General features: G+C 41.8%; 1 protein-coding gene across 3 annotated transcripts in view; it reads left to right on the top strand.

The window, feature by feature from the left end:
* The window catches only part of PDE7B (phosphodiesterase 7B), a 1,141,924-nt gene that overhangs the window by 1,023,009 nt on the left and 102,769 nt on the right, over positions 1-16,146 (top strand). For all 3 annotated transcript variants that reach the window (XM_078649225.1, XM_078649226.1, XM_078649227.1), the window contains one exon: positions 8,962-9,113. In XM_078649225.1, the coding sequence (XP_078505351.1) occupies positions 8,962-9,113 (152 nt within the window). The remainder of the gene's footprint in view (positions 1-8,961; positions 9,114-16,146) is intronic.

The raw sequence follows: 16,146 nt of genomic DNA, 5'->3' as shown, positions 1-16,146 counted from the left end.
TTTTAATATGGGAAAAAGTGGCGTACCTGCGGCACAAGAGGCTTGTAAATAAGCCCCTTTATTCTTTTATTAAGTTGTGCTCAAGATTCTATCATTTTCACAGAGAAATCTGACATTGCAGAATTTTCTCACTACGGGTGCACTGATTCATAAATTAAAGCAGATTTTTTTGGGTCTGCTGTTCTTTTAGCCCTGTTTTCTCTAAAGATACATAATACATATATACTAACATTTTATCTAATTGTTTTATTCCTCGCATAAAACCTTTGGTTTTGGCAGCAATATGATGCTATGCCACCGAAAAATGCTTCACAAACAAATAAATGATGGGCAGTATGATGAGCAAATTAAACATTCACCCCCAGTCAAGAGATCTAGGTTATATCCATCGTTCTTTTGTTCACCACCCCACTCCGATTTGGACCCAACCATATACAAATCAGTCTTGACCCTGCTTCTCATGGAAACAGTCCAGTCCAAACTGCCAAGGCAGGTCCTCCCTAGACCGGAAACAAGCATCCTGGGTCCAAACTGTTGTGGCATGATAACCCAGATCTGAAAAGGGGGTGAATGTTTTGATTTGTTCAGCATTCCGTCCATCATCTGTTCTATTTGCATATGCCATTGAAGAAGGAAACATAGATGATACTATAGCAATAGCATTGCAAAACCTCTGAGACTAATGAAACATATGTTAAGTAAAAGCAGAAAGAGAATGGCAGAAGACACAAAACACTAGGCTTTCAGGCACTCTGTGAGTATGTCAGGAAGTTCCTTTTATCTGAAGATTTCCATTGCAAGTTGTGCACCAATAGCTTCTCTCCCCCTGCAGTAGATATGAAATACCACAAGAGTCTTGCAATTGAAGGAGAGCAACAGAGCCTGATTCACAAAGGGCCTCCGCACTCATGGCGGAAGCCCTACAGTTGTGGTGGTGGTCCCTCACTCATGGCAGGACCTCCATACAGCAGATACCAATTGCAGAGGTTCTGCCCAAGTGCGGGTCCCCAGACACAACGAGTAGTTTCATTTGCTAAGTAGACCTGTCGTAGACAATCTTAGACACCAGTGGTAGGGTCTTAAAGTAAATTCTGTACCTTTTGTAGGCTATATTGGGGAGATCGAGAAGTGCACAGTACAATAATATATGCATATCCAAACTTTGACACGGTCTGTCACGATGAAGCCTTCTGGGAAAAGCGTGTATATTGGTTTCAGCAGCTCAAGTTGAAACTCATTGTTCCAAGTCAATCAATTTATGCGAACATGGAAAGTGTGTGTGATTTTTTTGAGATCGCATGCCCAAGAAGATTCAGATCTATTCCTTGATGGTCATGGACTAACTAAACCTAAAAATTAAAAATTAAAGATCTATGAGGCATGCTACAGAGTACTCACTCCACATAAGTGCAAATGCCATCAGCCGCGGCCCGTGCAGGTAGGAGCGGTGGGAGGGAATTTAGACCGACGATGATGAGGGGAAATTAAATAAATAATTAATTCCCCCTCGTCGTCTGTCGAAATACCACCTCCCCCCAACACCTGGCCCCACCGCTCTTATCTGCACGGGCCACGGCTGAACGCCATCCTTCTGAGTGTGAGAAATGTATACAAAACAGGTTCACAAACCCACAGTGCACAACTGGAGGAAAAGCTCCTTCATCCAGTGGTGTGCATATCATTTTATAAATTGGTTTTGCGACTCCTCCATGGATTGGCGTATTCATGGGCGATCCACAAATGAACAGCCCAGATATCTCTAATATCTAAACTCTACATGCTGAGATGGAACACTTTTTAAATGGTAATGTTTTCAAAGTTACTGAATGGGTTTACACGACTCCAGGCAAATGCCCTTCTTTGAGTTAAGTTCTATTTATATGCCACGTTGTTGTAATTCTGTTCAGCTGCTATTTCTATGTACAGGAGCAAATAACCCTATAGGAAATGTACGTTTTAAAAGGCAATTTTTAGGTCCTGCTTGACGGATCTACACAACACATGCTATAAGGAATAAAAATGTAAATATTTGATAAACTCCACAAGTAATCTGCGCTGTGCTACAGCCTCTTCCATGCTGGTGACGGAACCGCTCCATCACCAGCCTCGGTCGTGCTGTGCTGGTGATGGAGCGGTTCAGTCACGGCACTCTCGGCGCGCCGGCGCGGCACGCCGACGCGGCGCTAATTTCACGCCTGCGCGGCGCTTCCTATTGAGTGGGCGGGGCCGTGACGGAACCGCTCTGTCACAAGCACAGCGCGCCCGAGGCTCGTGACGTAGCGGTTCCGTCACGAGCATGGGAGCGCTGCACGGCCCCCCTCCCCCTAGCGCTGCGGCGGAATTGCCGCCGCAGCGAAGGGTTTAAGATGAGTCATAGCAAATTCAAGAAGACTGGCCAGCTCTATCTTGTCACAACTTGTTTTGAGGTACTCGGGAGGAAGATGGCGGCAGGCTAACGCCGGCTGCGAGAGCACGTCCTCGACCTGGGAGAGACTGCCGAGTGAGACTGCGGTGTCAGTGCCTGCAGCAGCAGCAGCGAGATTCAGGGATCTAAGCGGTGAGATTATGCGGGGGTTTTGTTAGGAAAATAATGGCTCGGGATTTTGACGGTTCTATTTGATTTTCCTTCGAGCTGCCGCCGAGTGGGAACCCAGGGGCGCTAGGACCTTGCGCACGCATGGGACGACCCCGGGAGAGTTACACGCAAGACGCGACGCTACGGGAGGCTGCAGAGCAGCGCGGCGCCTGGAGTTTGGCAAGAGCCTGGTGCAGGACACGAGCGGCGGCGGCGAGGATTTACCTGCATGGCAGCTGTAGAGGCAGGCTAGCGGTGAACACGGTGAGCGTGATCAGTTCCCCTTATGAAAGGCAAAGAGGGGGGCTGCTGAACGATATATTGGTATTTAAGGAAAGTGTGGAGCACCGGGAGCGGATTAGTGCAGCGTCAGTGGTGGAGATAAAGGGTCAGGCTCCAGCAGAGTATAGGAGCCCCGAAGGAATGGACATTGGGACAGCATCAACCATAACGAATATTGAGGAGAGGTCGTGTCCATTGCAGGGGAGTCGGAGTCAAAAGGGCCAGGAAAACCAGAAAAATGGAGGGGCAGGCATAACACTAAAACAGACAGGAGCTATTGTCCCCCCAGTAGCTAGGAATAGATACCTCCTGCGCTCCTTACACGACAAAGAGCTGCTACTCTCAGGAAGTAACGGACCAGGCCGCCCAGCCACATTAACCCCTCTAACCACGAAACAGAAGAAAAAAGAAAAAAGTAAACTAGGGGATTGTAAAAAGCAGAAGAGAGGCTGTATTATTGCCAAATCAACTAAACCTCCTCCCTCTTTGCTATCCTACTTCAAGATAATGGAGAAGACAGTCTCCAGCCCTATATTAAACATTGGATCAGGTCCAAACGGGAGTGGTGGGCAAATAAAGCAAGTAGAGCAAGCGAGTACTGTTGTAGGTACAGGACAGGCCCTCCCGGCCCTCCCGGTTAATGCATTGGGAGACTCTTCACAATTAAATGTTACGCTCCAGAACAAATATGCCCCTCTGCTGTTGGACCCTGAGACCAACCTGGCAGATTTTTGTTATTTAAAGCAGTAGCTCTCTCCTCAGGTAAGTATGCCAGCTTCAACTGGTAAGTTCCTCTTTCCCACCACCCTAAGATCGTGATGCAACAAGCTGTCTCGCCGCAGCCAGCGTTTTGCAGACGTGTACTATCCGGTAATACTATTGCCACGCTGCCCTTGTCCTTACCTGAGTTTCAGTGATGCTTCACGCAAATGGCATTCACAGTTCCCAAAGGAGACAGTTGGAGCTGCCTCCTTGAAGGCCGAGTGGGTGTCTTTTTTCACATCATGCTGCATACTAGCAGATCTACGGACTTACCGTTGCTGTACTTGAAGATGTAGCACTTGTATGGTGGCTTTGGCCATATAAAGAATAGTTTTCGCCCTTACTAGGTCCTGAAAAACTATAGATTGTATCCTCAGATTTCGAATTGACTCAGATCCTAGATGTGGAATATACATTTGGAAACTAGGGGGGCTTATTTATAAGACCCTAGCGTCGCCGGTCCGTCACTTTTTTTGATGCATCGGCGACGCAGTGTGCTGGCTCATAATGCAATCCCACGCAGAGCCACTCTGCATGGCTTTTCGTGGCCTTGTAAATATGTTCCCATTCATGCATCACTTTGCATGAAAGTGGCATGCAATGGGAGTTGCTGTGTGTGTTCCCACGCAACAGCCATGGAATCTGCCACATTCACAGATTTCGTAAACCTGGGGCTGTGGTAGGATCCTACGCCTCCCAGGGGAGGCATAAGAAGGGGGAACAAGGAAAACAATTTAAAATTCTCATTTTTTCCTCTTTCTACGCTTTCTGCATTCTGCAGCATGCTTATACAGAGGAAAACAACATTAATTATTGGTTTTGTGCAGGAAAGTGTCCCTCTCTGCACAACAACAATCATCCCCGCAACGCAGGCATGGTGCAAGAGTACGTGCATTGGTGCCTGGCAGTCTATTGTGCGCCAGCATAGGGGAAAGCACAATCATGCGCTATATTGTTGTAAATACAACGCATCCTTGAGCTTTTAAAATGACGCAGCCGGGCGCAGCAAAATGGCTTGAGGCAACGTGCTTTGTCATTTTGTTGTAATGAGGCCCGTAGTTTTTTCTGTCATTGCTCCTGGTTTGTATGCCTCAATGAGTTATGCAGTCTTCACGATTAATTTGGTCATCTGTTTAAAGGATTGCAGCAACTGGTTCAACAAAGAGGCACTCTTCGAGACAATGTTGCTAAGTGCATATCAATGTTTTCTTCACAAGGTTAAAACATTATTTAGAAACAATATGTTTCAAAATTATTGGTTGGCGCCCAGAGTTCTACAAATACAGAGACATTTTCCTTTTGATCACCTAGATGTGCGTTAGTTAACTTTTTTTTTCTGTTTTGGTTTTAGATTTGCTAGCGATTGCATTTCATGTGATGTAATCGGTGAATCTAGGGATGAGTTCAAAAGTAATAGATCAAAGCTTGCAAACAAAGTTTCTTCCAGTGGATTTTTCCCATGTGCCATAGATTATGCGTTAAAGCTCACAGTCAAGTGCGTGTAAGAGCGCATGTAAGAGCGGTGGGGCCGTGTGGGGGGTATTTCGACAGACAACGATGAGGGAAAATTCATAATTTAATTTTCCCTCGTGGTCATCTGTCGTATCCCCCCAACCCGGCCCCACTGCCCCACCTCTCTTACCTGCACGGGCCGCGGCTGCTTACAGTACCTCCTTCAGGCACTGAAGAATGTTTGAAAACGTAGCCGTTTTTCCTCTCTTAAATTTTTTTATTGTTTCAAAGTTAAAATCTTGTGTGCTGAATAAACACATGTTTCGCTCAGGTGATATGAGCTCTCAAGCTTCCTCAAGGTTATATGCTAACTTCTAAATATTATTATAAAAGATCTTGAATTTTAAAACAAATGATAGTCTGCCTTTGCTGAGTATTTTTAGATAATTGAGTTGCTGAAACTCAATACACTCATCACACAAATTAATCCACAGTAAGGGCTTGGGTGCACCTAATTACCTTTGAAATTAAACTAATTGTGTTGAAGGTGAACTCTAATTATAAGGCTGCATTTATAAAATAATCTAGATAGGCGTAGATTACATTTTGTATCTTTGCCCATGTTAACTGTCAGTTCCATATGCAAAGGAAGACAAAATGGCCGACATCAGCAAGCTGAATTTAGATCAAATTGAAGAATTAAATGATTGATGGAAATGACTGACATATCTGTAGTATTTCAAATGTTTGTAAGTAGAAATGTTCTCCCTACTCTACTCTACGGGATAGTGAAGCACCTAAAAATTGTGAATTTGCGAAGAACACTGCACATTGTAATACTACCTTAACTTGGCTTTAATTACCAAATTGCTAGACTGGTAGAGAAAAAAACACGTCGGCTCAATCAATGTAATGGTCACCCGAGGTAATGGTCTTGGTCAGTATAATGGTTAGGTCGATGTAGTGTAGAGGTGATAGGTGTTAATGGTGAGTTATACTTTGACATTAAGTGAGATGAAGGCCATTAGACATTCTCCCATGTTCTTGTAGTAGACCTGTAAGTGGTTGTCTTTGATTATGAAGCTCAGTTACAGTACACACTATACTTGTATTACAACAGCTTGAAGATGTACACAGCACATCTAAAATAGTGACTTACTTCAAGAAAGTCTTGAGACAGAGGAATTCTATGACTATTTCGAGCTTTATTCTGGATATAATATAGGTGAATTTAATTAAGGTTTTAACTTAATAATGTACTAGGCACCTTGTCTATATAAAATTATTAAGATGATATTGTTTATGTCTTAGACTACGTATAGATACTTTTTATCATCATAGATTATGAATTGATGCATTTCTTAACCTGATACGATAAGTACATTTCTTCTTTTTAAAATGTAAATCATGTAATGACGTATTTTACTTTTTCTGTGCTTTTATGATTGTTTTATGAAGCAACCGAATAAAGCTTTCTTGACTTGACAGTACACACTAGGGGATAAATTAGGACCTTAAAATCAAATGATTTTCATTGGGTACAACCAGGAAACCAATTTAAAACTAAATTCGTAATTGTTCGATTGGCATTGTCTTGTCTGGTGTTTTTAAAGTGATTTCTTGCTATTGGTGAAGATCAAGGATTAACGTACAGGGTGGTTCAGATATATGACTTAGATGGCACTTTCGTGAAAATGAGCGTCATCTTAGAGGATTTCATGCAACATATGAATTGAATCAAAATCAATGTCACTCTTTCATGATCAGAGATTACATTTGTCTGACCGCGAAGAAGGGCAGAAATGTATGTCTACCGTTTCACACCTTAATCTGTCGCCAAGCAGGTCACTCACCAATGTAGACTATTTAACCACCATAAAACTGTGATCAGCTTTGTATAGCTCCATTGACCCATCTCCTATTTGTGGAGTATCTGGATTCATATATATTGTGATTCATAACCACTTTAAACAGTGATCCAATCTTTATTTAAATCCAACATTTCGAACTCCGCTATGCTAAAGTGCTGCCACACTGTCCATGCAGATGGCACTAAGTGGTATTGGTGTTCCAATCACAACCCTGATATTTATGTTTTGAAGCACTCCCTGATATCCAAAGGCAGGAACCAATCCCTGGTACCTTTTCCTGGGTCAGAAACCCGCAACCCAGGACAGGATGTCACAAGACCTTAACCTGAAGAAGAACCGTCTACCATCATTGGCTGGGACCTCTGTGCAGACCCTCTCCACTGAGTTCGACATTGCAAGTGTTTTCAGATATTGTAGAACTATCAGGTTCTGCTGATGTGGATACTTCATACTTGCTTCTTATGCCAGTCGCCTGTCCTCACTTTGAAATTCCACTGTAGGTGGAAGCTCTCTTCTTTCTGTATGAGTATCAACTTGGGTGCGCAGGTGCCTATATCTTCTCCTTTTGTCAAAGAGAAGGTGTCTGTTATCGACCATGGAGCTCTTAGTTATCTCTTGTTTCAGGAGGATGTGTTTATTCAGGCTCCACCTCCATCATGATATTTCATGGCATAAGTGATTTTACGTGTTACGTTTCTGACTTCATGTCTGTATACGCTTGGAAGATTTTTGTTTATTTCCGCCTTGGGATTTCCTCCATGCTCTTTTTAAGTCTGCTTTTAGAGTTTGGGGTTACTGTCCATGATGCCCACTACCCGATCCTTCAGACAACTTCTCAGTTCTCTGGTACTGTCTATTGTTGCGGTGGTCTCTTGTATGCGGATGTCACAAAGCGTGGCATACGAATGGATATGGGTAGTGTCATCCAATGACTTGCACTGCATTGAAATAAAGACTGCGATGTGAATGCCGGGCAAGGTGGGAACGCTGCAGTTACAACTAATGTTCATCTGGAATGTTTCTTCTTATTGTTACAGTCAATTCCTCATTTCTTTGTGGCCTACAGGACGTTGTGAACTGGAATGAAGGGGCATGCTCATGTCAACTGGTTGTGGGACAAAATTGAGTTTGATAAGGAAGTGTAGGACACCATTTGATTATGAGTTTGGTGGTGCAGGTGTAGCAAAATACCTGTGTCCAGAATCACCAGTTCTGACCAGTAATTGCACATCTGCACCAAGCAATTAAAAGATTTTGTCCCCACAGTGGAAATAACTTGTAGGCCTGGAATTCCGCAGTTCCACATGCGGAGAAAAACTCATCATTACATGCCCACACATGGACCATTCTTCTCCCAGTTGCCAGCTGTGCCAAGCAGTTAGTAAATGGGAGCAGATGGAGGGCAGGGGTTGGGGGTGTGGGGGGGTGTGGCAGAGTATCTGGGGCTATGGCAGACCTTTACAAGCGGGGGAGACTTTGACACTCCCTTCGAGCAATAGGGGGGTTCAGGTAGGGACCAGGCTGCACTTATGTCTTCAGTCCATAACCCAACCCACACACGATTTGGGTGTGGCTTTCTGACAGGTTAAATCAGGCCTGATGTTCCAGCACCTTCCAACAATTCAATTTCAGTAAGAGTAGGCCTGTTGTGATTGGGTGGAGGGTTATCCCACCATGGGATGGTCCTCGACCCTACTCGTAATTGTGGCTGTAGAGTGAGCAACTTTAGCATTCCAAAGTGTCTATTGGTGCATGTATTGTACTTGCAAATAATGTCTATTTTCTACTTCTGATTCTTTGTATTACTTATTTTTATTTACTGTTTTCCTTCTAGGTAAAGCGTCATGATTGCATGCAGAATGTATTCCCCACTATAAAATGCTAAGAAAAGTTAATTTATAACTTTCATTTCTAGTGTTGTATATGTATTCGTGGTATATGACTCTTGAAGTGATGAGTGTGTGTTTGGTTTGCCCCTGCTCCATCAGTGATGATTTTGGCTTCCATTTCTTTTGACAGATACAACTCACTCAGGGGAAATTGGCACTAAGAGAAAAGTGAAACGACTGTTAAGCTTTCAGAGGTACTTCCATGCTTCCCGGCTTCTACGTGGCGCCGTACCACAAGCTTCTCTGCACTTACTGGATGAGGACTACCTTGGGCAAGCACGGGTAAGAAAAAGTAGTAAAGAGAGATTTACTGAATTGCGTATTCACTTATTGTGTGCCCACTTACAAAACAGAGAGCATTGGCATTGCTGCTTAATATGATTGCAACAGTGTGGTTTCATTTAGCGAACATATGCATTGGTCCTAATTCCTGTATACATAGTGGCATGGTTTCATAAGACCAGGCTTGTCAGAAGCCTTTGTGGGGCTAAATCCACAAACCTGATGTAGAACCCTTCTCCAGTTTTATGGCGACTCTGTGCGGCGGCTCAGGCTACCTTACCTGCCGTATTTGTGAAATATATAGCACAAAAGTAGGCTAGGTCTATCAGTTCCCTAAAAACAGCGGGCCCTAGGCGTGCTTAATTTGAGCCGGTGGTTTCCGGTGCACGGTACGGCACTTATTCGGCTGGGACCCTCGACGGGAGGCCACTGCAGCTTGCACTACCCATTGGCCGTGCCAGAGCTGCCAATGAGAGTACCTGCACATCTTCAAACCATCACATTATAAAAGTGTGAAAATTCAGTGTATCTGCTCATCTCTAAATTACACAAACAGTGCCACCATGTGGTAGCTGTCATAAGTGACGATGTTGAGAAATAAGTGCCGTGCTGTGCACCGTAAACCACACGCTCAAATTAAGCTCTGGTCCTAGGTCAGATAGCCCGAGCTATACCCTATTGTGAGAGTATTGCATAAGACATGTTTTAGACTGAGCCGAAGCAAGAACCATTCTTAAACATTTTACTTATCTAATTTGTGATGGAACTTAGCAGAAACAGTCAGCACACAGTGGCATCCCCGTTGTTTGGTGCCTATCAAAGGACTACAGAGATTAAACAACTCATAGACACCGCTTTCTGAGCGAGCCCCTGAATGTGGATGATGCTGGCCTTTTTTCACACTTATTGTGTCAGCTTGTAAGGGATTTGTACTATCATGACTCCTAAGAATGCTTCATTAAAACAGCAAAAGTCTCAGAAGCTGACAGAGTTTTGCAGAGGTTTTACCTTTTCCACCAATGCTCTCCTGATTTACAGTCAGGAGGACCTTAAGTGCGTAAGCAATGGCTGCTGAGAAGGCTACTCCTTGTCTGTCACTGAAATACTTCTCGATGGTTCGATAGTGTAAGGGCCGTCTGAGTTTTTGCCATTCACCACCAGCCCGATTTAAAATTGGCAGTGAAATTGACAGTTTTTACCATTTGTTACCGCAGTGAACAATGTAGCGGTAAGGGACAATAAAAACATTTTAATGACCCCCACACCGTGGGAGCGACTCCCATGGTATGAAGGGGTATGATTATTTGGGGGTGTTTTTTGAAGAAAATAAAACTTTGTAAAAGTTTGACTGGTGGCTGCCATATTTGACGGAGCTGTCCTCTGAACTTTTAGCTCATTAACAGGAAGGGCCATGATGGCGGCTCCTGTTAATGACTAGAGTTGTCCGTGGGCTGGCTGACAACTTGAAAACCTGAAAGACCAGTACTTCCTCAAGGCGACTGAGGGGCAGATTTACAAGCCCCTTGCAACACATTTACGCCGCCGTTGCGTCATTTCTGTGACACAGTGGCGGCGTAAACCATGCGCCATGTTGAGCCGTATTTACAACGTGACGCATCTAGGGATATGCGTCACGTTGTAAAGCCGCTGCGCCACATGAAACCTGCGTTAGGTTTCATGTGGGCGTTCTGGCGCAGGGTGGGCGTTCCCGTGCAAGTACGCCTCAAAAAAGTGACGCAGTGAAATCTACAAGATTTCACTGAGTCACTTTTACGGCCATGATGCGTCAAAACCCTGCGCCTGCTTGAAGTATGCGTAAGGAGGTATGCAGCATGTTAGGCATAGGGCGACCCCAAGCCTTGCTGGAGGCACGTCGAAAGCACGATGCAGCTCCAACAATGCGCCGCCTTTACGCCGGGGGATGCGACACGCATCTGTCCATCCGTGCGCCACAGCTATGTTCTGGCGCATCCCTGCTGATTTGCAGAGATGCGCCAGAACTCATTAATCTGCCCCTGAGTATTTTACTCTGTCAGTTTGACGGAGTAAATACTGTCCACCGAAGCCAAACTCATGTCCTAAGTCACAGACATTCGCACAGGCTGTGTTCTAGTCGATCATTTTTTCCACACTTTGCCAGACATGTAGCAACTATAGGCAATCCAGCTCGAACATTCAGCACACTCACTCTCTGAGCATGAAAACAATCAATCCCAGGTTGGTTTCAGTCTTATCGGGCTACCTCAGTTATGTGCATTTTTGGATTCTGTGGCAAAAAGAATGAGTTCTACATCTGGGCATTCTTTTGCATTCGGGGTGTCACATTAAAGCAATAAAAAAAGAAAACAAATGTGTAGTCGCCCAGGGCTGGTTTTAGCGCTGTTGGTGCCCGGTGCAACGTTCATTTTTGACTCTCCCTCGCAACTCCTCCTCTGATTCCCTCATGACCACTGGGCAAAAGTTCCCCTCACCTTTCCATAGACACTCACTCACTAGCATTTAATTTCTTTTAAAGCACTGGTAAAGGTTGACTTTACTAATGGAGTTGTATATCTACCCAAACAAACCCTTTTCAGCAACATTAGGAACAGGTAATTAAAGGCTGGGGGAAAAAACATAGTATCCTATCCTATTTTATGCAGTTTGCATGAAGCTCTTGTTGACAATTCGTAAGAGTCACTGTTCTGTATTAGGGTTGCATCTATGAACTGCGGGGGCAAAAGAATATCCTTGGCAAAAGCAGTAATCCACCCAGCTATCCACATAAAATAGAGATCTGTGATATGCACAGTGAGAGTTCTCTGCTGCAGGCATATTAACCCTCTGCGCTACTTTATGGCAAGTGAAAACTGCCACTAGGCAAAACTCTGATCTCTTTTTCTAGCAGAAACATTAATCACTAGAGTTATCGTGACATTTTTAATGCTGCCTGAAACCTGGAAGGAACTCTGCAGCAGGTGTTTTTCAATCATAAGTTATTGCCAAACACAGCCCCCTCCCCCCCTCTGAGGTCACGCCCCCCTCACCAGGACAGCTGCCTCAGTTGCACTGCTCTAAATCCGGCCCTGTACTCGCCTTTATCTGTGCAGCCTCCTGATCCAGCGGGCTATAGAAAATATATCATAAACTACGCTACCCAATTTCATAACCTATAAACAAATTTCTAAACTATACATGGACCCATTTATGAACCTGATATATTTTGGGCCTACTGAATCAGGTGGTCAAATAAATCTATATACACATTATTTACAAACTATAAACATTTTATACATTTGCAGAAAGAATATTGTCATTAGAATAAAACCCAATCATTTAAATGACCACTATAGGCGACGTGATCTAGCTAAAGGTAACCTATACTTCTAAATAACCAAGACCAGCTTGTTTGTCAAAAGTAAGATTTTATTTTCTAAATTATGGTATATATGTTGTAAGTCTTATAAATGAAATTTATTTGCAATAAAGCAAGCATGATGGTAAGAAATAAGGAAAGTACAATTTAAGCAATTGAATTAACTTAAAGAAATTATATAGAGTTTAGCATTTCTAAAACCTATTTCCCTAACTGAGCTAAATAGACAGAAATTAAAGTAAAGATCTTTGAGGATTCTTACGTGCTCCACGCAAAGTCCAGCAGCACATCACCCTCATCGGAAAGTCAGAAAGCAGCAGCCAGCCCAACCCTAAGGGCATGACTTTTTATACCTTTCTACGCTAACTAAACTAGCAAAGGAAAGTTTTCAGAAATACTCGACGTCCCATTGGCTGAGAGTGACAAGTGACATGTCACCCGATTCTTAAAAAGTTCCACAAAATCATGTCTTACAAAGACCATTGTCTCTTCCACGTGAAGCCAGAGGCTTCCTGCGATTGCAACTTTGTTTTAAGTCATCCTCGCAGCTTCCATAGTCTTACAGTGCAACTTCCGCGGATGCCAAGTTAAGGACTGACAAAAAGTTCACTTTCGACCTTGGCCATGTCCGACAGAATGATGTCAGCTCATCAGTTTTTGCTTTGTGAATGCAGCTTCAATAAACGTTTTAATTCAGAATGGGCGTCTCGTGACTTTCTGCAGAATTATAGTTCAACTCTCATTTTGCGGCTCAAATAGCTAGGCCTCAAAAGCAGGCAACTTATGATTTCTAGTATAAAACAAACACAAGAAAAGTATTAATGTAAGAAATAAAGTATATTCTGTATCCACCCCATGGTTTACTAAATAATTAACCCACCCGATTAATCAAATGTTACCTAGCCATTGCAAACAAATAAAGCAGCGTTTATATTTACCAGTCTCCGTTTTTCAATGAGACCCATATGCACCTAGAATAGTAGAAATGACATCACACAGACAAGAAAAAGCAAAACAAGCACATGCTTATTTTAAATATGCAGCAGTTAGTAATGACAAAAACGAAAACAATAAATTATTTTATTATTTTGCACGAACAAAAAGATGCAACATTTATGCACGTTTATGAGCACACATGTTAGTCCCCCCACGTGTAAAGTTTAATCTAGGTTGTATTAGCACGACATATCACAAATCATTAATAATTTTATTCATGTTATGGAAATGTGACTTTGCGAGTTTAAACAAAATTTTGTTTTCTATCTCGCTCCATCAACTCCCTCATCTGGTGATTAACAAATCACCACACCAGCACTCAAAATTTTGGTAAATTTAATTTATAAGAAATCGATTCAAATTCATTGTATTAGTAAACCTAAAAGTCTGTTTCAGCATAATCCTTGCAATTAACATGACGCTCTCTATGTAACTCCTGCAACTCAATCTCCCTTTCCTCTTCTTTTCTGAGTTTATAAATTCTCTTCTTTTCTCTCAAATGCTTCTTTCTTTTATGCAACAAACAACCTACTTTAGTCAAAATAAAAATGAATATAATTATAATCAAAGGTGCCAGAATCTTGCCAAGAATTGAACTTCCGATATTATGAAACCAGTTTTTAATTGCTTGAAACCTATTTGAAAGTTTCCCAGTAAAATCTTCTTCTTCTAAAGGAATTATTTCAGAATGCATTTGTGTAATATTCTTAATATACATTTCAATATTTTTACTTTCATCCGGTATATATGTACAGCAATGTTGGACATGTAAAATGCCACAGACTCCTCCCTCTTTTGCTAGGAGTATGTCTAAAGCAAGACGGTCTTGAATTACCATGGATCTAATTGCAATAACTTCAACATTCACTAATTGAAACCCATCAGCAGTGTCAGTTGATAATCTATCAACTATAGTGGACAATTTTCTGATTCTCCCTGCATTTAGGGTTATACCAACAAAAGGTATTACAGCTTGGAAAATATCTCCCAGAACTTCAGTAAAAGTTTCTCTTTTAGCTCTATTTACATAATTATGAATTTTAAATAATCCTTCTGAATCTCTGTCAACATGAAACACTTTAGGAAAAACAATTCCCACATAACAAGTTCCATACCAATGGTCTGGAAGGTTGTAGTAGGCTTTGTCACCACAAACAAAATAAATTCCAGGAAAGATAGGATCTTTTCCACCTTTAAATCCCCAACCTCCCATAATCTGATAAGTATCTTCACAGTTGCTTGCACCTACAAAATAATTATCAAAAAGTGTGTTATCTCTTCTAATGCAAAGCTTTCCACTAACAGGTTTGTCTATGTGAATTGCAATATTTTCAAGCATTTTACCATTTAGTTTCTCATCCTCTTTTTGCCAGAATGATGACTTAGTCTGCTTGACTAATTCATTTCTCTTATAAATTGCTCTTCTCTCCTCAACCATATTCAGAAATTTCTTTCCTTCAGCACTTAATTTACATGTTAGATTATTCTTGTAAGCATACTCATAAGTGAGTTCATTAGTAACAAGGAAATATTCTCTCAATTGTTTAGCTTTCTTATGCTTATTTAAAGCATTATCAATCTTGACATTAGCAAAAATCTCATCATAATTTGAATAGTAATATTCTAAACGACCAGTTTGATAAAATAAACTAGTTAATACACTACATGTAACAGCATAAGTGAGAGGAAGCATATTATATGTTACTCCCTCAGAAACAGAAGCGGGTAACTTAACGCATACATAACAATCCTTTGCATCCATTACCTTTACATATTCACTCAAAAGCTTTGTGAAAGTATTGCTTGAAAAATCACCTATTGATTTATCTTGATGAATGTTAGGCTGATGATCAATTACTTTAGCAGATGCACTATGTTTAGTTTGGCTAACTAGAGCTTTGCTTGTTAAGTTAACTTTGTGTAATTCTCTATTCATTTCTAAAGGTATAATCACAGCTAGTACCAACCAGAGCAGAACTAAAATGAGCAGACACACCAGAGTCATCTTACAGCATCTTTTAAAAACAGAGCATTTTGAAGTGCTCTCCTTAATGTAAGGCATTTTTAGGTTAGTTTTAGCCTCAAAAATAAAATAAAAAATAAATTTTAAAATTTATATACACCCCCCTTTTAAAATATATTTTTCTTTTATAACCCTAAACAAGATTTCTTCGACCTTATGTCATACATAAGTTTTCTTCTATTAGACAGTTTTCTTCGACCTTGTGTCAACTAACAGGATTTCTTCAGCCTTATGCCAATTTAATAAATTTGTACTTCAATCATTGTCACTAATTTCTTGGATTTCGTTTTCTTCTTCACTACTATCATATATGTCTATAACAGGTGGAATTACTAAGTAAGTCCACTCAGGAGACTTGTATTTCTGGTTTGGTCTAATTATTCTCTTCCCTTTTCTTGATATCACTTCTATTTTCCTTCCAACTCCAACTTCTTTTCCAGGACTCTTTTGACTACTGATTTCTTCAACTTGTTCTATTGGCTTTTTAATCAATCTGACTCTCAATCTTCCACCAGGCCAGTAGTCTGCTTTTCTCACGTACTTTTTCTTTGGTTCAGAATTATTCGATTCAGATTTCCAAGTCCTTTTCTTTCTGCTTTCACTTCCACCTTCCACGTCACTTTCCTCAGTTTCGTAGTCTGAAATTTCAATTGACTCAG

Source organism: Lissotriton helveticus, chromosome 6, assembly GCF_964261635.1.
Source record: "Lissotriton helveticus chromosome 6, aLisHel1.1, whole genome shotgun sequence".
In the NCBI taxonomy this organism is placed as follows: Eukaryota; Metazoa; Chordata; class Amphibia; order Caudata; family Salamandridae; genus Lissotriton; species Lissotriton helveticus.
This window is presented reverse-complemented; position numbering and strand designations above follow the sequence as displayed.